General features: G+C 39.3%; 1 protein-coding gene across 30 annotated transcripts in view; it reads left to right on the top strand.

The window, feature by feature from the left end:
- DTNA (dystrobrevin alpha) overlaps nt 1-21491 on the top strand; it is a 391156-nt gene that overhangs the window by 255904 nt on the left and 113761 nt on the right. For all 30 annotated transcript variants that reach the window (XM_058438478.1, XM_058438477.1, XM_058438474.1 and 27 more), the window contains one exon: nt 9184-9264. In XM_058438478.1, coding sequence (XP_058294461.1) covers nt 9184-9264 — 81 coding nt within the window. The remainder of the gene's footprint in view (nt 1-9183; nt 9265-21491) is intronic.

Here is a 21491-nt window from a genome sequence, read left to right as displayed (position 1 = left end):
CACAGTTGCTGTATAAGTAATTGGTTGGTAGCATCTCCCTTGTAGACCATCTTTCTTATTCATAAAGAAAAAGAACTTGACATTAGGGGGAAAACCACACATCTCAAGTTGAATGTTATAAAGGAAAAAGCGTGGTTCTCTTCATGTCTTTTTATCTCTTCTTCCTGCATACGGAATGAGGATGAGCAGGAGTGAGTGGTAAGCCTTTTTCCCTAAGAAGGCAGTAGACAAAATTAGGTTTCTACTAAAGATTGGAAGTGATTGGCAAGAATGAGGGTCAGAACAGAAAAAGGAAAGTCCCAGATAATAAGATTCATATTTTCCTTTATCATTGCCCAATAATCTGGTGGTACCAAGATAGCATTAGAACTAACAAGGAGGAAAGAAAATTAAAATTGATGTGGGGAATCTCAGTCGTGTTCCTTGCTTTTTCCACTTTTAAAGATGTGCTTAGAGTGTTCGGGAGAGTTTCAGCCAGGCCTTCCAACTTCCTAGACCCCATGTGTGGTACTGTGTCTCCACCTGGAATTGTGACCTTTGTGCAGTTACAAATCCAACAAAGCAAGGAGTCTAGTGAATACCTGTCCATCTAAACAAAATCCAAAGCAGTACAGGTATCCTCCAACAGCACATTCTTATATTAAAAAGGCAAGAGTACATCATGGGACAATGTCTTCTCAGACACAGTAGAAAAAAATATTTACCATAAAAAGGCAATAAAATCTGGGGAAAAATCTTTGAACTTATCATTATAACACTAAAGACTGTATCAGACAGCACACTGTAAGAACTATAAAAGTATGCTTATTTAATGATTTTGTAAATCCTTCTTTGAGTATAAGTATCCCAATGCTTTCTGAACCTGGTATAGTGCCTGGCTCAGACAAATACATATGTTGCAAATGTCTATTGAATTAAAATTGCCCAACTCAAAGAAAGCTCGATATGATTTTTAGAGACATAGAAATAAGAAAACTCTAAGTTTTTCTTCAAGTGACAGAGACTTAGGAAAATCGTGCATTCAGTTCCCAAATTATAACTTTATCTTTTCATAGAAACATCACAGTGATGTCTTGCAGCTTTATTAGTTCTATGAGTTCTTGTGATTAATGGTCAGAATAGATAAACAAGCCAAACAAATATGTATCTTTCCTCCCTGGGTGTTCCAACTCAAATGTTGACAAAAACAGCTAAACATGTCTGACCTTAATAATTCATTAGTTTGAGCAACATATTTATATCAGCACTAAGTAGGACACATCCACAATAAGTAGGATTCTGCTGGATAAAAAAATTGGCTGGTTTCAAAGGGAGCAATTAATTTTGACAGGTAGACTGTCATACAAAAGAGAAAGGTAATATCATTGAGAATGTGTTAAATGGTTGAAAAATATATGGGTATCCCCGCTGTGCAGCACACCAAAGAAAGGAAAGGAAACTGTTATCAGAGAAGACTGACATCAAGATTCGAAAAGTAACTTCTAGGAAATCTGTGCTTTCTAGACAGGGAGCAAAAAAGGACTAGACTTGTAAATCTTCTCATCTAAGTATTATATAGAAATATTTAAAGAAAAAACAACAAAAGAAAGTGCCAATGAGATTCTTTGCTTTAGAAATTACAAATGTGAAAGAAAAGTTGTAGAGGACAGAGTTAAACAGGCAGGGAAGACTTTTATCCAAGACTATTGCAACAGGGGAGAAAAATGGAACTCAACTTCCCTGGAACAAAAGGCAGGAGGTACTTTAAGCACTGGGGAAAAATACTGGAAGACTTCAGGGAGGAGATTGGTCAATGTGATTAGGCCATCTGTTTGCTAATTGTCACATTTAAAAGTTAGGCTCCTACCCTCCTGATAAGACTTGGAGATAGAGGTGATAAGTCCTTCAATTATTGTGTTTCAAAGGGCTGGCACCCAGGTTCTTGAGAAAGACATTCCTGGTTTGTAAACTTCGCGAGATATTTACATCCCAAAGAGGTAGAGAAAGAATTTACAATGAAAAGTTTTCTAAAGTAAATGCTGTAAGAAAACAGAGGTCAGAAGCCTAGAGCAAGGAAGAAGTCTATCTGAAGTCAGGCAAGTTGAGGAGGTCTTGGTCTTAGAAAACGTTAAGAACAGAGAGCAACTGGTAAGAAAAATTGATAAGAAAGTTTGACAAATTCAGGTGATTGCAGCACATATGTGTTAAACATTCACTCTTAGCTCATTACTATAAGCAGCAGAAGCAGGAAGAAACAGCAAAGAAATGAAATTAAGAGAAGCATAGACTAAAAGACAAACAGAAAAAAATAGCTTTATATAAAAAAATTGGGTGACCACCTACTTTGATTTAAGAAATTCTGTTCAAGTTCTCCCTTAACCAAAAATTCTCTTCACAATAATGCCCTAATTATCAGTTTGCTTAGTACCTTGGATTAAAGCTGAAAAACAAAAAACAAAAAACCCTCTAGACCTTACCTTGGCTTTTTCAGCCATGAAATAAATTTAGTGGCTCAAATAAGTTTATCAGACTGACTTTTAACAGAATAAATTGTTTGTTCTTGGAATTAAACTCTCCTTCTTTTTTGTTGTTTACTCTCAGAGCACATTTACTTAGCCTTATATGGTAGTTACTTGTGAACATGTCCACACCACTCACTGCTGTGAACTCCTTTTTAGGGACAAACCTAGGACATGTACCTTCAAATCCATTCACCTTAGATGCTGAATAAATGCTTGTTTAAAAGCCGATTGGGCACAGGATGGGTAGGTTTTAATGGAAGGGAAGTGATTGGAAAACACACTTTGAGAGCATTAAAGACTGCCTAACAAGGTAAGGAATGTCTTGGGGAGAAATGAGAGTGATGCCACCGGCCTGTCAGAAGAGATGGGACCTGAAATCAAAAGGAGGCAAATGAAACTACTCACAAATACCGTTTTTGGCTTTTGTTTTTGCTTTTGTTTTGAGACACAGTTTCACTCTGTTGCCCAGGCTGGAGTGCAGTGGTGCGATCTCGGCTCACTGCAACCTCTGCCTCCCGGTTCAAGTGATTCTTGTGACTCAGCCTCCTGAGTAGCTGGGACTACAGATGCACCACCACACCTGGCTAATTTTTGTCTTTTTAGTAGAGATGCCCTGGGTTTCACCACGTTTGGCCAGGCTGGCCTCAAACTTCTGATCTTAAGTGATCGTCCACCTCGGCCTCCCACAGTGCTGGAATTACCACGTGAGCCACTGTGCCTGGCCTAAGTACTGTTGGATTATTTGAAGGCAGGCCATCCTTGAGAGTGTTGGCTGGAGTCAGCACATGCGCAATTGGAAAGGAACCTAGGGCATGATTTTGAAATGCACAATATGAGTTTAAGAACACTGATCTCAAAAATTCAGAAAAATGACATGAATGACCCCACCACCGTAGGTTATCATGGACACGCTGTTTTCACTTGCTTCTTCATTTCTCATGCTCCTCAGTCTCTTTAAGATATTAACACCATGGATCGCCACCCCAGAAATTCTCTCTATGTCATCACCCTAACATAGTCTCCTGCTTTTTCTGTCCCCTCTACTTCTCTTTTTCTGTCTCTTAGTACCCTCTAGACACTGAAGTCAGAGAATTTAAAGATTTCTTCTTGACAAGTTTTCTCCATATACAATTTGTCTTTCTCTCAAGCCTTTACCTTTATTGCTATGACCCTTGAGTGTTCAGAGTCCCCCAAAACAACCTCCCATTTCTCATGAGCCAGCTTATCCAAAATAGGCAGCACATAAACTAAACTTCCCTTCCAGCCTTGCCTACTTGTTGTCAAGTCTTCTGCTAATGAAGCAGCTTGAGGAGGGCTCATTGTCACTTCACTAATAGTGCCCATCACAAAAGTACCTATCGTCCCTGCCAAGGCGGCTGCCTTCTAGTGTTCCCAAAGCCTGCGGTCTTTGAACAACTGCCAAGCAGCTGGGCACAGTTCAGAAGTGGGGAGAACACTCCTGTTCCCAAGTTTGTGCCTCATTTTGTCACTAGAAATATAGAATAGCCCTACTTGTGCACAGAGTCTCCTGTTGGCAATCTTGGCCCGGTCAAGCACACTACTACATTTTGTGTGCTTGTTGATAATTTCTGGAATATGCTAAAGCTCTAATCCTTATATCCAACTGTCCTGTGGGTATCTCACTTGGACATCTTACAAGCAACTCAAACTCTTTAGCCTAAAACTGTCTCCACCCATCAACAAACCTATTCCTCCCTGTTTGTACCTTACTTAGCTCAATGAGGGATACTGTATTCCACTCAGCTACCTAAGGTAGCAATCATTTTTTTACCACCAAACTCCTTTACCTTCCTCTCAGTATCTCTCTCTCTCTGTCTCTCTCAGTATCTCTCTCTCTCTCCCTCCGTCCTTCACACACACACACACAGAGCCAATGATAAAGTGTGGCAGAGTTCAGTCAGCAGGTTCATCATAGGCTTCATTTTTATTCTGTAAATATATGTTGAGCAAAACTTTTAAATGAATGAAATGTTTAAGAATCAAAATGGCTATATATTAATAGAATGTTTTATAAAGAGCTATCAAAATATAGAAGGCAAAACATACAAAAATTGTGTGAAAATGTTCAGAGTGCAAAAGCTAAAACCGAAAATTAGATAAGACTGGTTGGTTGATTTGTTGGTTAATTGGTTGGTTGAATGAATGAGTGAATGAGTAGGGAAAAGGTGGAAGGAAAGAAGGGAGTGAGGGAGAGGGAGAGAAGGAAGTAGGGACAGAGGGAGAAGAGAAGAAAGAGAATCTTTTCAAAAAGGGCCAAAAAAAGGAAAAACTGCTGTTGATAACAGTGTAAACCATCTGTGTCTTTGCTGTCATATTTATTACTTCCTTCCAACTATGACATGGGTACAAGAGGTTTGAGGAGATGGTGCAAGAGCACTAAGTTGCCTTAAATAAATTTGTTTTAGTTTTTTTATTATGAAAAGTTTCAAATATATGTAGAAGTAGAGAAAATAGTATTTATCTCAACCCTTAATTATGTATGCCATCCCCCACTGTATTAGTATGAAGCAAAACTAAGAAATCACTTAAATGAGTTGAATCTCCAGATTTAAAGAATTATATCCCAGTGATATAATTCAGAAAACAACCACTATCCATTATTTTGAAAAATAATGAAGAGTACATTGAAAAAAATGTGATGGGAAAATTCTGTAGTTTTTTATTAAAAAGAAAAAGTATAGATTCTTTGGAGTTTAGGGTATGAACTGGTTACAAGTTTCATAACGAAATGAATGTTTTTCTAGATCTTGGCCAAAATATAGTGGTAATTCTAGACATGTCAACATGCTAAAAGCAAAGATTGCTCTGCTGATTTTATTTCTTTACTCATTTATTTAAATTTCATCTTTTTAATAAATAAAGTCAGCTAATACGCTTTTTAATAAGACTACCAGACTGCTAGATCAGAAAAATACCATCTGATAAAAATTAACTTTAATTTCAGCCAGAGATTGACAAAAGCTGTTAGACTGTGCTTGTCTTGGGGAATTGTGGACTGGATCACAATACAGTTAGGTAGATTTATAGGGGATGTCATGACCATGTCTAAAGCCACAACTAATGGGTCTATCAACTTGGAGGAAGGCTTCTAGTAGTGTCCTGGAAGGCTCTGTTTGTGGCCCTGTTCTGGTCCTTGTTTTTAATCAATGACTCAAATGAAGACACAGAAGTCACACAACTAATCCCAAAGTAGGTTTTTGGGTTTATAGACTTTCAAGAAAAGACCACACATGTAAAACTGGGTTAAGTTCGTGGTTTGTTGGGGCAGAGAAAAATACATTTATTTTGACAAGGCAGATAAACAGAGTTAAGAGGTTATGTATCATATCTCAGCCCAGCTTCTTCTGGTCCCTTTCTGGATGGATCCTGCAGTTAACTCATACATTGATTGTGCACGGTTGTGTGCTGCTATATCTGACACACTAAATTGTATTGTTCACCATATATCCCTTTTAATATTCAGGGCTTACATCATCAGCCAGGTAGAATTTATACATTTATAGACCTACACACCTCTTCCTGGTTCTTGAAGAAGACACAGGGTCAGTGAAGTCCACATAGTGATAGGACAGGAGAGAGCAGTCAGTGCACTTCAGGCCCAACGCAGCATCTCCACATCCCTCTTTACTGCATCCTGGAGAAGTGCACCTTTGCCGTATTTCCCCCAGGACTTCGATCAGAGGAAAGTGCAGAGGTGCCAGGGTTACTGTGCTCAGAGGGTAAGGTCTTGCAGAAACTGAGAAACTTAACTATGTGCCACATCACAAACTTTTTTTCATCTGGAGCTTAAATCATTATGCTTGAAGAACTTACAAAAATAATCTATGCCCCTAATGTTTTCTTTTAAGTGATTATTTACAGATATTGAGACTCTCCTGATTGCTGAGCCAAACTTAGCACCAGTAAAAGTACATCCTCATCTGGGAGCAAAGGCAGATTTAGCATTCAGGTATTTCTAAAAGTCTCTCTGTCTCTGGTTATCGGGCATCCTAGAGAGCTCATTCCCCACATGAGTCAGATTTACAGAGGGCATGAAACCAGGAAAGATGTTTGAAGTTCCAGTGACAACATAAGAATTTTAAAAGATTCAGAAAAGTTCCTAGTATGAGCTAAATTTTAAAAGTAACTAACCAGATAAATACGACGTCCTACCCTTAGCTCCAAAATAGGCATTTAAATAGCAAATAGAAAAGATTTGACTTATAAAGAAGTGCATATGATTTTTCAAAGCAGTTTTTTAATTAACTTCAAACTTAATAAAAGCTGGCATAATGAGCCATCCATTTTTTAAAAAAGATCACATTAGCTAGGAGTCCTTATCAAAGGTAGTAATAATTGCTTTCTGTATATTCTATACAGGTAAAGCAATAGCTATTTGGATTAATTTTGGACATCTAATTTTAAAGAGATATTAGCCAGTCACAGAACAGGGTGACTAGAATGTTTAAGGGTTTCAAACCATGCTTGATCATAATGAAAATAATAATAACAACTGCCATGAATTGAAGCCCTACTGGGTGCCAGACAGATAAACAGTATACCTGAAATGGCCGTGGAGTTGAACATCTTTTACCCTAAAAAATGTCAAGGAGAAGCTACTTCCCCAGCTAAATTTTAAAGTCCATGATGACAAGGACTTTTGCACATAATTTTCAGAGGGTAATGGGGATGCTAATAATGATAATGTAGCTGCTTTGCAATATTTGAGAAATGAATTCTCAGTGGCAGGGGGAAAAGAGTATGTGACTCCAGGGGAAACTAGATCAAATAGGTTGAAGTTACAGGGAGGCAAATCAAAGCTCAAATATAAAAAAGAAATTTCTATCACATATTTTTGTTCAGAAATGGCACATGAAGCCTCTTAAGGGGCCCATTTACTGTTAAGTGGTCATTATGTTCCCAGTGCAGAAGTCAAGACTTTATATCTGTCTATTACCAGCCAGTAAAGTTGATATTGTTATCTCGCTTTATCCATGAGGAAATTGAGATGCCAAGGAAAAACTTGGTGAAACTCACACAACTGGGAAGTGACAGAGTTAAAGTTTACTTCCTTTAAAGTTCATTTATTTTCACAAGTAATAATCTTCTCTATCATTGGAAATAATCCTACATGGCCATTGGCTAAATGTTCATCTCTTGAGAACATTTCTAAGGGAATTCCTGCATTGGGTGAGGGTAGTTGCCCATCTCTTTGATCCCTCAAGTGCTCAGTGTCACTAAGCCTATTTGTCAAATAATAAGCTTTATTAAGAGTGACCGTTTAATGATCTGCTTTGTAACACCACAAAGTAATAGAACTATTGGCAACACTTTAAGTCAATCTGAAGATATCGGTTTGAGTTGAGGAAATGCCAAATCCCCTAGTGAGGGACATTTGCTAATTCATCCTGAGTTTCACTGGGAAAGCACTTAATTGGCCTTCTAATATAATTGCTTCCAGGATAGTTCATTTGCTTGCTATTCTGTTTTACTCGAAAGGATTCACATAGCACATTTTATTAGTATATGACTGGTAAAGATAAAAGTTCAATACATGCCTTTATATCTGTTATGGACCATAAACATGGGCTTAGAAAAAACAAATATGTAGAAATGGAGAAAAGCAGACATTTATTAATAGTCTAATGTGTTCTACACACAGTCTAGAGATTAACTCATTCAAAGGAGGGTGGGAGGAATACTAGGAGCTCAGCTCTTGATGTAACAAGCAGCCCATCTGCAGGGCATTGAGATGAGACTGACCAAGCCTACGAGAGATTCTGTGGTAGAAAGTAGTGGGCAATGTCGTTAGGTAAGTAAGCTGGAGAGAACCTGCAGATGAGATTGGATTCTGAGCAGAGCTTTTAGACCTCATGTTCTGGGTATCAGGAGCCATGCTGGACTCCTAAGTGGAAGAGTGGAATAAGGAAAGTAGTTTAAGAATATAGGGAATGTGTTCCCTCTAAGTTAGGAAGGAACTGGGAGCCACAGTAAAAGAAAGGGTAGAGGTTGTTTTAGAAAGGCATCTCTTCCTCTGAGATTGACAGGAAGGATCACAAGAAAGTTGTTAGTAATAAAAATGAATACTTATGCAGCATTTACTGTGTGCCAGACAGTGTTTAAGTGCCTTAGGTATATTCACTCATTTATCCTTAAAACAGTCCTGTGAAATAAGTACTATTATTATCATCATCCCCATCTTCCAAGTGAGAAAATTGAAGCTCTAAAAGCAATTGGCCTAAGGGCACACAGAGAAGATGCTCAACAGTCAGTACATAGTCACCTAACAGCCACATTCTAATGACCAATAGCAATGCACTTTGAGTGCTTATTTGATGATAGTATCTATATCATCTAGCTGTTTCACTGTAGGTCACAGCTTGAGCACATTGTTCTCAGAAGTGGTGGACACAACAGGGATGACATTGTGTTTCTTGATCCATGAATATGGTTTACAACCTAATCTCCAATGTTAATTACATGCGTCTGCTCTTTTTCCCTAGAACCTGAGGAACTTGTCCTTGAATAGGACAGACCTGTTCAAGTCTTAAAGTTATATTTATATTCTAATAAAAATAAAATTAGGTGTAAGGATCATATCTGCAGTTGTTTTATTTGTAAACATTGTAAATTTCTTTCTGCACACATGGCATACCTTATGTGTCCTTTTTCCCTGCACTAGGGGCTCAAGATCTGGATCGCATCCGACTCTCTACCTACAGAACAGCATGCAAGCTTAGGTTTGTTCAGAAGAAATGCAATTGTAAGTATGCCAGTTGTTTGGACTAATTACCATCATGAATCCTATAGTTGACATTTGGTACTAAGTTTATTAAACTAGATTCTCTTACAAATATTGCTAATATTGTTATATATGTTTACACAACAATAAAAGGGGTATTATGATGCACACATGATAGAGACGACTCTTAAGTAGTCTTGAAATCTGAAAATGCTTAAATACTAAAGCATATGAACCGTTTAGTTCATACTAAAAGGATGAACCTCTGGATACATATACAATATAATTCTGACCTTGGAATGGTTTAAATCTCGATAGATGTTTTTCTTCTTTTCTCTAACCTTGGTATCATAAATGCAGTGCCATCAAAATGGTTTCCAAGAACTTTATAAAATATCAAACATTAAATCCCCCTTATATTTGTATTTTCTTTTACAAGGACAGGAAAATATTTTAAAGCTTTTGGAAAACATTTAAGTTTTTTTCTGAAAGAACAAAATTAGCCCTTTGTGTCAGAGTTTTAACCACATTTGTGTACATCAGACAAAAATAAGAAAAGAGACAATACTTAAAGAAACAAAGGAACTTGCTCCAATTTTTTTTCAAATTTTAAAATGTAAGCAATAAGCTAGATCACTAGTCACAATGAGCAGTCTTATTCTCTGCTGGGTCAGCACTTCCATTGTATTACCATACCCATTTTCTCTTGGAAAAAAATATTGATTCGTAGTTCATGTGTAAGAACTTTTTTTCTTTTTAAAAAAGTTTACTTATAAAAAAAAGTCTCATTTTTTAATTAATATTGGATGAATTTTTAAAAATGAAAACCGTAATGTTCTCCTGATACATACACATAGTTCTACGATAACTGGCATGGTAATTAGACTTATGGTAAAGGTAGAAACCAGGCATCTCCACATGTCTACCCTCTCAAAGTCTCTAGCAGATGTTTTGTAGGGCCCTGGGCAGGCCACCTCAGCCCCAGGCTTCTAGGCTTACAGCTAATCATGACTGTGAGGATGCAAAGTACGCATCTATTCCTCAAGTTTCTCATCTACGTCTTATTCCCCAGCCCCGGTGGCTAAAAATGGGGCTGAAGTTTGGGGAAGGAGGGGATGGAAGAAAAATACAAGTTGGTTGTCTTATTTTCATTTTCTGTTGCTTATAACAGAATACTTGAAACTTTGCAATTTATAAAGAAAAGGAATTTATTTCTTACAGTTTGGTGGCTCAGAAATCCAAGTCCAGGGGCTGCCTCTGGTGAGAGTCTGCTTACTAGTGGGACTCTCTGCAGAGTCTCAAGATGGTGCAGGGCACACATAGTAAGGAGGCTGAGCATGCTAACTCAGGTCTGTCTTCCCCTACTTATAAGGCCATCAGCCTCACTCCTGTGATTACCTATTAATCCATGAGTGGAATAATCCATTCATGAGGGCAGAGCCGGTATGACCAATCACCTCTTAAAAGCCCCACCTCTCAACACTGCAGGGGGTTAAGTTTCAACACGAGATTTAGAAGAGACAAACATTCAAACCATAGCACTGGTCACACATCATATATGTGTTTTGACTCCTCACAGGAAGCTAAAGCAATCTAAAATGAGTAGTGAGAAAAGTATTACAGATGTTGAAAGAATTTGTTGCTGTGTTTGTAGTCCTAACAAGTCAAGAAAAGCCATTTCCAGTGCTGGCGATAGGGGCCAAGGAAAATGTTCCCACAGAAGAAGTTTCCTCTTCCCCTTCAAACACATCACCCAGATTGCAAACAAAAGGAAGAATCTCCGTGTTTTCAGCAATTAAAAGAGATATGACTGTCCCACGTTCTTATCGTGTGTTACCACTACAGTGGCCTCAAAATTGGAGGGGAAGGCAGAGGGTAAGCGGTAGGCACTCTGTCCTCCTTAGAGCTTTGCCAAGTGGAGCCTTCCGTAGGCTCCTTTCAGGAGAGCTAGAGATTTCCAGTAAAAGACTACAAAATGGTAAGAAGAAACCCCCCCCCCCAAAAAAAAGCAAAAAAGGAAACAAAGAAAAGAAAGAAAGGAAAAGGAAAGGAAGGGAAAGGAAGGGAAGGGCTCAGGGAATCAGGGACTTGGCAACACTGCACTCAACATTAAGGTGGACACACTGTGTTGTCCCCACTCAACATTAAAATGGACACACTGTGTTGTCCCCAGTTGTGGTCCACAGGCCTTATCCCATGCCTCCTGCTCTCTGAGACAGGCCCTTTCTCATTCTTGGGCATTTCCTTTTCCTCTTGCTGTTCTTTTCTGATCCGCATCCTTATCCTGCATTCAGAATTGTCTTGGAATTTCTTGAAAAACAGTAGGGAAGACGTGAGGATGCTAATCCATCCCTGGATGAAAATAGAAGCTTATACCTGTCCAGTGGCCCTTCAGTGTGTCCGTTCATTGACCTCTTAATTCAGTAAGTGTATAATGAGCTCCTGCTACATGTTTGACATTGTGCTAGGTACCAAGGATAGTGTGATGATGAATGACATGCAATCCCTTCCTTCAAGTTGCTCAAAATCTAACTGAGCATGTGGGCTTTTAAGCAGATTTATAAAACCATGTAGAAAGATAATGATAGAAATATGTACGTCGTATGTGAGAGCTTCAGGGAGTCAGTGCCCTGACTTGTTGGGGGTGAGGGTCACTGGTAGGACTTTCCTAGAGAAGGAGATATCAGGAAAGTCTTATTTATTTTACAATGTACCTTATAAAATTCCTGTATTTCAGGATGAGAAAAGATATTACATTCTACAAAATTAGACAAAGTTAAGGCCCAAGGAAGAAAAATGAGCATATTTTGAATGCTTTGCTAAATTAAGGTTTTAAAAATTGTTTCTACCCTGATCAGAGGCATTAAATGCAAGTACTATATGTCTTTGCAGAGTTTTCCTTTCTAACAGCAAATACAACAATTGTGATATTCAGAGATATTTGTAAAATGCTTATATAATTGATCTTGGCTTACCTATCTTAATCAAAGTTGAAACCTTCCTTCTAGAAAGTTAGCCAACTAGAAGCAGCGATGTTTATATGACATAACATTAGTCAACATTGAATATATTCCCTGATTAGAGGAAAGTAATTTTAGTCTGCAATAAACCTAACCCACAATAAATTATGATACCTTATAATGGAGTTTTACCCTACAATAAAAGAAATAAGAAACAAAATGTAGGTAGCATATTTGTAAGTGCATTTTTTTATTGGAAAGTGTCTTATTATGTTTGGGCTGCTCTAACAAAAATACCATAAACTGGGTGGCTTATAAACAACATTTATTTCTCATAGTTCTGGAGGCTAGAAAATCCAAAATCAAGGCACTGCCAGATTTGGTATCTAGGGAGGGCAGCCTTCTGGTTCATAGGTGGCCCCTTCTCACTGTGTCCTCCCATGGTGGAAGAAGCAAGGCAGCCCTCTGGGGCTTTTTTTTTTTTTTGACAGAGTTTCGCTCTTGTTGCCCAGGCTGGAGTGCAATGGTGCAATCTCTGCTCACTGCAACCTTCGCCTCCCAGGTTCAAGCGATTCTCCTGCCTCAGCCTCCCGAGTAGCTGGAATTATAGGCATGCACCACCACGCCCAGCTAATTTGTATTTTTAGTGCAGACAGGGTTTCACCATGTTGGTCAGGCTGGTCTGGAACTCCTGACCTCATGTGATCTGCCCACTTTGGCCTCCCAGAGTGCTGGGATTACAGGCGAGAGCCACCGCGCCTGGCCTGGGGCCTCTTTTATAAGGGCACTAATCCCCATCATGAAAGCTCTGCCCTCAAGTCCTGATCACCTGCTAAAAGGCCCCACCTGGTAATACCATCACATTAAGGGATTAAGTTTCAACATGAGAATTTGGTGGGGACACAAACATTCAAACAATAGCAGAAACTCGTTATACTATTTACTTCTAGAAATCAATGGATCTTAAATGAAAATAAATTGTTCACTTTTAGGGCCATACCTTATTTAAAATTTATTGCATATACTAACAAAACTAAGTTTTAAAACTACATAAAGGAGGAAAAAACAAAAACTGGCTCTTGTAAAACTATCACCTAGAAAAAAAATGAATATTGTCTGGATACAGCACAGACTGTGTAGGTTTTCAGGAGATTTCTTTTTTATCTATTATCTAAATCCAAATTTCATAAATGTTGGTTAATTCCCTATAGTTCTTTCCCCACAGCCCTTGCCTACTTCGTTTATGATTTTCCATGTGGACAATTCGTTCCTATCACTGACATTCATGTTTATTTTCTTCTATTCAATTCCCAACATATGCTGAGAATAATCAGTTCCCGGGGTTCTAAAAGGACTCTGAACAAGAGGCCACTGTCGCCCATGAACTAAATGAGGCCCAGAACCTACTTTTTTATAGAGAATGAACTAATGGATTTTACAGATGGATATTTATAATCGATTCGATAACAGGGAACACTAACTTGTAACCCCAATTTTTAAAAACGCATACTCCCAAGAAGAATTACATTCTTTTTTTTTTTTTTTTTTTTGAGTGGAGTTTTGCTCTTTTTGCCCAGGCTAGAGTGCCATGGCATGATCTTGGCTCACTGCAAACTCTGCCTCCTGGATTCAAGTGATTCTTCTGCCTCAGCCTCCCAAGTAGCTGGGATTACAGGCATGCACCACCACGCCCGGCTAATTTTGTGTTTTTAGTAGAGACAGGGTTTCACCAGGTTGGCCAGGCCAGGTGGCATGAGCCACCGCACCCGGCCAAGAATTACATTCTTCTCATTGGTAGGCCAGCATTTTCTTAATGTACCCAATTATTGGATATTTAGCTTCAGTAAAAATGTGTAAATTCTTTTTCTCTCTTGTTATATATGTACTGATATAATATCCCTGATTTTGTCTCTTGGTCCACAAAAAGAATGTTGACCAATCCCTGCTATAAAAGACACTTGTAAGGCCAGGTGTGGTGGCTCACGCCTGTATTCCCAGCACTTTGGGAGGCCGAGGCGGGTGGATCACAAGGTCAGGAGATCGAGACCATCCTGACTAACATGGTGATACCTTGTCTCTACTAAAAATACAAAAAATTAGCTAGGCATGGTGGCAGGCGCCTGTAGTCCCAGCTACTTGGGAGGCTGAGGCAGGAGAATGGCATGAACCTGGGGAGGTGGAGCTTGCAGTGAGCTGAGATTGTGCCACTGCACTCCAGCCTGGGTGATAGAGCGAGACTCCTTCTCAAAAACAAAAAGACACTTGTAAAAACCCACCTTTTTTTTAAGTCAAAGGGTTCTCTTTTCCAAATCGCTTCTTCCCCTTACCATTCATCTTTGTACCCTGCCATACCTTCCCCATGATATAACTAGGACATTCTCTAACAGAATAAAAGAATGAGTGTTTCTAAAAAATTAGGGGACACCAAGTTGATTATTTTATATTCTAGGAGGAATGGAGCAGAACAAAGAATACAAATAATATTTTAAATAATCCTTTCTAATCAATAGTCTTCTCTTTAGCTTCCAGATTTTTTGTTAACTTTCCACAAAAATTAATACCTCATAAACTCTTATAAGGATATATAAAATGGCATCATCTCAGCCTTTATTTTAGACAAATAGCTGTTTCTACTATAACATTATTTCCTTGGTCAGCTTTGACGTGGTTAATGATCCAGATACCCTGTAATGTCAGCAGATCTTTTTTTTTTTTTTCAGAAATTACTTTGGAGTCAATGAAATGCAGCCCTAAATTCATGAACAACAAAGGACAACAAGAGAAATAAATCAGAAATATCTAATCCCTCCTGTTTAACAGTAGGAACAAAATTAAGAAGGCAAGGGAATAGTCTATCCTACACCCACAGCTAACATTGCACCATCTTTTAGTCCTATTGGTTACAGCCTGAATTTTCTTTCTGTTAGTCATATCAACTAAAATTTAATTAAAATTTTGTTTAAAAGGCAAAGAGGAGAAAAGATCTATAATTATAGCTGGGCTGTCAGAGTTGCTCAACATACTCTTTTTCTAGTAATTGAAATATTTTAAAGGTATCCTTCATTCAGATATGTTAAGTTGGAACGCCTGCTTTTTCTATGTTACTGTCTCCAAATTTCTTTTCAAATTTCTTGTGAACCAAAAAAATGCAGTTACCATTTTACCTAAATGTTTCTCTATCACCATAAAAGTAATCCAAGTGAGTCCCATATAACTAGTTGGCCCTGAATCAATATTCTATGAATGAATGAATATGCTCCACTAGATTCATTTCTCACCAGTCAGATGACTAGAACACTGGTCTTATGTGGCAGGAGTAGCCTTGAGCTATGTTTTTAGTAGTAAATACTAATATTCCACCCATTTTTCTTCCAGCTAGTGTATCAATATATTCCTCTTCCCTGCTTCATGTTTAAATATGTGGACTTTTAGCTGCCACTGTGAATTTTCTATTCTTGGGTAACAAATTACCATAAATTTAGCAGCTTAAAGAAGCACACATTTATTATCTTACAGTTTTTGTAGGTCAGAAATCCAGTGCAGCATGGCTGGATTTTCCACTTAGCTTTACCCTCAACTAAAATCAAAGTGCTGGTTGGGTCTGTGGTTCTCATGTTGGGGTCAGGGTTGTCTTCTAAGTGCATTTGTTGTGGGAAAGTGTTATTTTCTTGTGGTCGTAGGATTGGGGCCCCGTTTCCTTGCTGGCTGTCAGCTGGAGACTACCTTCAATTCCTAGAGCCTCCCTTATTCCTTGCCTCATGGCCCCTGTCGGCTGCTCAGGGCATGGGTGTTTGTGGCTTCTTCCAGCCCAGCTAGAGTGTCCTCTCTGACTTCCCCATTTATGACTTGCCAGAGAAGACTCTGCTTTTCAGTGACTCGCGTGTTTATATCAGACCCACTCAGATGATATCCATGTTTTAAGGTCAACTAATTTGGGATCATAATATCATCTGCAAAATCCCTTCACTGCAGCCCCTGGATTCATGTTGGAATAACTAGGAGAAAGTATGTGACACCAGGCACCAGGAATCAACCACACTGCTCAAAACATAGACTCTTGTATTTCTCAGATAATGATGTATAAAATCTTGGATGTAAAAATAAAGTTCAAAGTCAGAAACACAGGCAAGACAAATAGAACCAGAGAAAGAAATGTATTTAAAAGAGAGGGATCAGAGGATTCTCCCTAGTCAAGGAGCCAGCAGGAAAAGCAGGAATATTCACAGTTGGGGAAATAAACTGCAGATGACTAACCCTTGGAGCACAATTATCTTTGTTTGTGTTGTTGCAAATGTTTTTACTACATATTTTCATTCCTGATGTTGAATCATTCTAGACACTTGTTTAGAATAAAGGAAGGTGCATTGTGCTAGAATGCAATGTTCCCAAAAATTCCCTGTGGGAAAGTTGGTGGTGGCAGTGGAATATAAACAAACCTATTAAAGATGCCTATGTAATAGGACAATGGAAAAACTGCTCCTCTCTGGCACCCTGGACCTATGGCAAAATTATTTCCCCTTAATCAGAGTAAACCTCTGGATGAGAAAAGCAATGATTTTAAAGTCCTGATGATTATGATATGGGTTTAATTAAATCTGCTTCTTCCCTTCAATGGTTTTTAAGATCTTAAAAATCAGAGTTATGTTTCCTTGTTAGTAGACTTTTGTTTTAGAGAATGCCAGAAGCTTTGCTCAAACTGCTACCACTGCATAACCTGTGAGCTAAGCCACACCTGTAGTCTCATTTCCAGGCATCTGGATGTAACACACAGTGACTTCCTTCCCTTTCTTCTGCTTCTGCATTAGACATGAAAGCTGTGCCAAGTAAGCACTTTTACTTCACAACTGAGGAAAAACCATCATCTTAAAATGCTCCTGTCATTTGGGAAAGAGTGATGCATACAGAGGAATGCATTTCAAGCTTCCCAACCCTGTCTAACAGGTGCCAAGGCAGGATTCGGTGACCTTCCCCTGGTGGCCTGCAAAGCCCTGTTTCTGGGAAACTGCCTGCTTGGCTTGGAGCCAGTCAGCAGAGCGATGAAGGGATACCCAGAAGGGGTTCTCCCACTGCCTGGCTCCCAGGATCTCAGGCCTCCGGCACACATTGTAAGAAAACAGAAGTCAGTCGGGAGGACAGGGATGGGAGAGCAGCTTCTCCCATGAAATCACACCTGAGATTCCATCTGAAAGTCACTCCTGATGTCACCTGGGTTCACTCCTCACTGAGGTTTTGTTAACATTCGTTGTTACTAGCAATCACTCATTTATGTATTCACTCCATAAATAGAGACTGAGCATTTACTGCATGCCAAGCATTATCTAGATCATGGGGAGAACAGTGTGAGTACAAAGTGGACCATTCAGAAATTCATCCCTATTTGCATATTCTCTTACTGAAACTTTACATAAATGCATATTTATTTTAGTATACTTCGGCAATAAAAATTTCATTTTCAATATATCGCTCTCACCTGTTGAGTAAAGAAAACGAGAGATAGAAGTTGTTAATAGAAAATTGGAAGATTTATTCAGCGAATCCTTTTAAAAGAGAGGTTGCTCCCACAGGGTACCAAGATTCATCAAGTTTCTCAAGCCATAAATCTGGGCATCATCTTTGATCTCTTATCTCAATCCAGATTGAATCAATCATAAAAATCTCATCAGTTATACTTTCACATATCTCTCAAATCTATCCTCATCTTTCTGTGCTGACTACAAATGCCTGGTCCAAAACATCTTTACCTGAATTACAATCTAAAATGGCTCCTAAAATTTCCTATCCCCTGAGCAATCCCATGCATAATCCCCAGGACGGGAATTTAGTGGAATTCACTCCTGTGATTAGATTATGTTACTTTGCACAGTTGCGACAAACCTCAAAATAGGGGAATCACCTGGGTGGGCCTGAACTAATCACCTGAGCCCTTTCAAAGCAGAGAGTTAGCCAGGTGCAGTGGCTCATACTGTAATCCCAGCACTTTGGGAGGCCGAGGCGGGCAGATCACAAGGTCAGGAGATCGAGACCATCCTGGCTAACACGGTGAAACCTCGTCTCTACTAAAAATACAAAAAATTAACCAGGCATGGTGGTGGGCGCCTGTAGTCCCAGCTACTCAGGAGGCTGAGGCAGGAGAATGGCATGAACCTGGGAGGTGGAGCTTGCAGTGAGCCGAGATTGCACCACTGCACTCCAGCCTGGGTGACAGAGCGAGTCTGGGTCTCAAAAAAAAATAAAAAAATAAAAATAAAAGCAGAGAGTTTTATCTGGCAGCCGCAGAAGAGAAAATCAGACGTTTGAAGGGACAGATGAATTTGTCATGCCATTGCTGGCTTGAAGATAGAAAGTGCCACATGCTCAATCACTAGATGTTGGGAGACTCCTGGCTCACAGCCAGCAAGAAACAGGGACCTCAGTCCTATGATCACAAGAAACTGAACTGTGCTAACAAATGTCTTGAAAGTATTTTTTTCCTCAGAGCTTATAAAATAAAACTGAGTTCAGCCAATACCTTGATTTAATCTTGTGATACCCTGAGCAGGGAACCGGTCATGCCATACTTAACTTCTTAACTACAGAACTGTGAGTTAATAAGAGTCTTGTTTTAAGATTATGAGTGGTTATTTGCCACACAGTCATAAAGAACTATACACAGTAAAGCATGGATCTGTGCTTTCTGCTATACACAGTAAAGCATGGACCTGCACTCCAGTGACATCTGTGAGAAAGAAGACTGCTCAGATATGTAAGAGCCACTGGGACATATGCGGGGAGTGGACACTTTGTTTTACACAACTGATGAAGTTCAGTGCTGTTTACCGAAAGCTTTTCCCTCATCAAGTTCCAAGTCCCTTATCATCGTAGAGGGAGAAAAAGGAACCAAAGGCAGGATCTGGACAAGGAGCAGGATAACAAAGGTGGGAGAGAGAAGTCAAAAGTCAACCATTCTGAATAATGACACCCCCAAAACATCCTCCAAACACGGAGAAACCACACAGGGAAATAACACATGAGCATTTTCTTTTTGAGACAGAGTCTTGCTCTGTCGCCCAGGCTGGAGTGCAGTGGCGTGATCTCACTGCAGCCTCCGCCTCCTGGGTTCAAGCGATTCACCTGCATCAGCCTCCTGAGTAGCTGGGACTACAGGCACTCACCACCACACCTGACTAATCTTTTGTATTTTTAGTAGAGACGGGGTTTCACCATGTTAGCCAGGATGGTCTTGATCTCCTGACCTCATGATCTGCCCGCCTCAGCCTCCCAAAGTGCTGGGATTACAGGCATAAGCCACCGTGCCTGGCCCACATGAATATTTGCTACCACAAAATGAATTCAATCTCAAAGGGACATCTAAACCCAAACTAGATCTTGTCACTTCTCTGCTCAGATTCCTGCAGTGGCTCCCCACTTCCCTCATGGTAAAAGCATACTCCTGACAATGGCCCAGTTGGCTCTACAGGATCAAGTCTTTTTTTTGTTCTGCCCTCATCTTCTCCCACTCTCCTATCCAGTCACCCTGCGCCATCCACCGCTGGCCTCCTTACTTCACTGGGAACATACCAGGCATGTGTCCGCATAGGGCCTTAGCACTGGCTGTTCCCTTCACCTGGAACTCTCTTCCGGTAGCGAACTCAATGGCGGACCTCATCTTTCTCAATTCTTTGCTCACTTGTCATCTTCTCAGTGAGCTCTCTACCTTGGCAACCCCATTTAACACTCCAGTTCCCCTATCTGCCTTGTCCTATTGTTTGTGTTTTTCCTAAAGTATGTGTTACATTCTAATATACGCTATGCTATGTAATTTACTTAGTTGTTATGTTTATTACACCTTCCCAACTTGAGTGTAGGCTTCTTTGGGCAAAGATCAGTGTATGTCTTGTGTACTGACATATCCCCCATACCTGGAACATTATAAGTTTTCAAAAAATACTTACTGAATAAGTAAACTAACCTTTTGAGACTACTGGGGAGAAGCTCTTGAACAAGAAAATGATGTCAAAGATAGTGTATGGTTCGGTACCTATTAATTTTAAATGAATAAAATACCACTGGTGGTCTACCTAGCGTGTTTACATTAAGTTGTATTTCAGAAATGAAAAATATTTATAGATGTCTTCTAGGTTTACCCCCAATGCTCAGTATTAGTCCATTTTCACACTGTATTAGTTCGTTTTCACACTGCTATAAAGGACTTCCCTGAGACTCGGTAGTTTATAAAGGAAGGAGGTTTCATTGACTCGCAGTTCCATGGGGCTTGGGAGGCCTCAGGAAACTTACAATCATGGCAGAAGGTGAAGGAGAAGCAAGGACCTTCTTCACAAGGCAGCAGGAGAGAGAAGAGAGCAAGAGAAGAACTATCAAACACTTATAAAACCATCAGCTCTCATGCGAACTCACTCACTGTTATGAGAACAGCATGGGGGAAACTGCCCCCATGATCCAATCACCTCCCTCACTTGGCACATAGGGATTACAGATCCCTCTCTCCACATGTGGGAATTACAATTCAAGATGAGATTTGGGTGGGGACACAGAACCAAACCACATCAACCCCTAAGTCTGTTTTCCTCTTAAGTGACCTGAACTTTGACGTTTCTTGCCATAAGGCTTCTAAAATCTCAACCCTCATCATTGTGTTAGTGAGGGAACCACAGTAGCTTTAAGAAGCCTAGCTATTGAACCTATGACTAGAAGGCCATGTGACAAAATCCCTTACAGAGAAAGCCCTGTGGATTTGTGAGGTTTCACAGGGACAGAAGAATCTTGCAGCAGATTGAGGTTTTCTCTTCCTAAGTTATTTGGGAGACCTCAGAATTGACTGGAACTTAAGAGCATCATTCTAAAGCTTGATACATAGAAGCTCCTACAGGAGATGGGGAGGGATGATTACATTAAACCTTAAAAATATAAATATTTTTTTAAAAAGCCAATTTACTATCCAAACAGCAACAGCTAATGTATTCAGGCAAAAGACTTTTTTAAAAAGACAATTGCATTTTTTATTACATTAAGTGCAATGTAGAGTAGCACCGATTGTCTCCACTTCACTCTTTTTATAGCATATTTTATCTTTTTCTAGTTAAATGTATTCAGTGCTTTTTTAAAAGGTTGTTAAAATGTACATAACATTTTAGCCATTTAAGTGTACAGTTCAGTGGCATTGAATACATTCACAATGTTGTTCAAGCATCATCACTATCAATTTCCAAAATTTTTTCATCATCCCAAACAAAAATTCTGTACTCATTAATTTTTTTAATATCCTGGAAATGTTGTCTCAGCCATTCTTTT

The sequence above is a fragment of the Hylobates moloch genome, unplaced genomic scaffold, assembly GCF_009828535.3.
Source record: "Hylobates moloch isolate HMO894 unplaced genomic scaffold, HMol_V3 SCAFFOLD_5, whole genome shotgun sequence".
NCBI classification, from domain to species: Eukaryota; Metazoa; Chordata; class Mammalia; order Primates; family Hylobatidae; genus Hylobates; species Hylobates moloch.
This window is presented reverse-complemented; position numbering and strand designations above follow the sequence as displayed.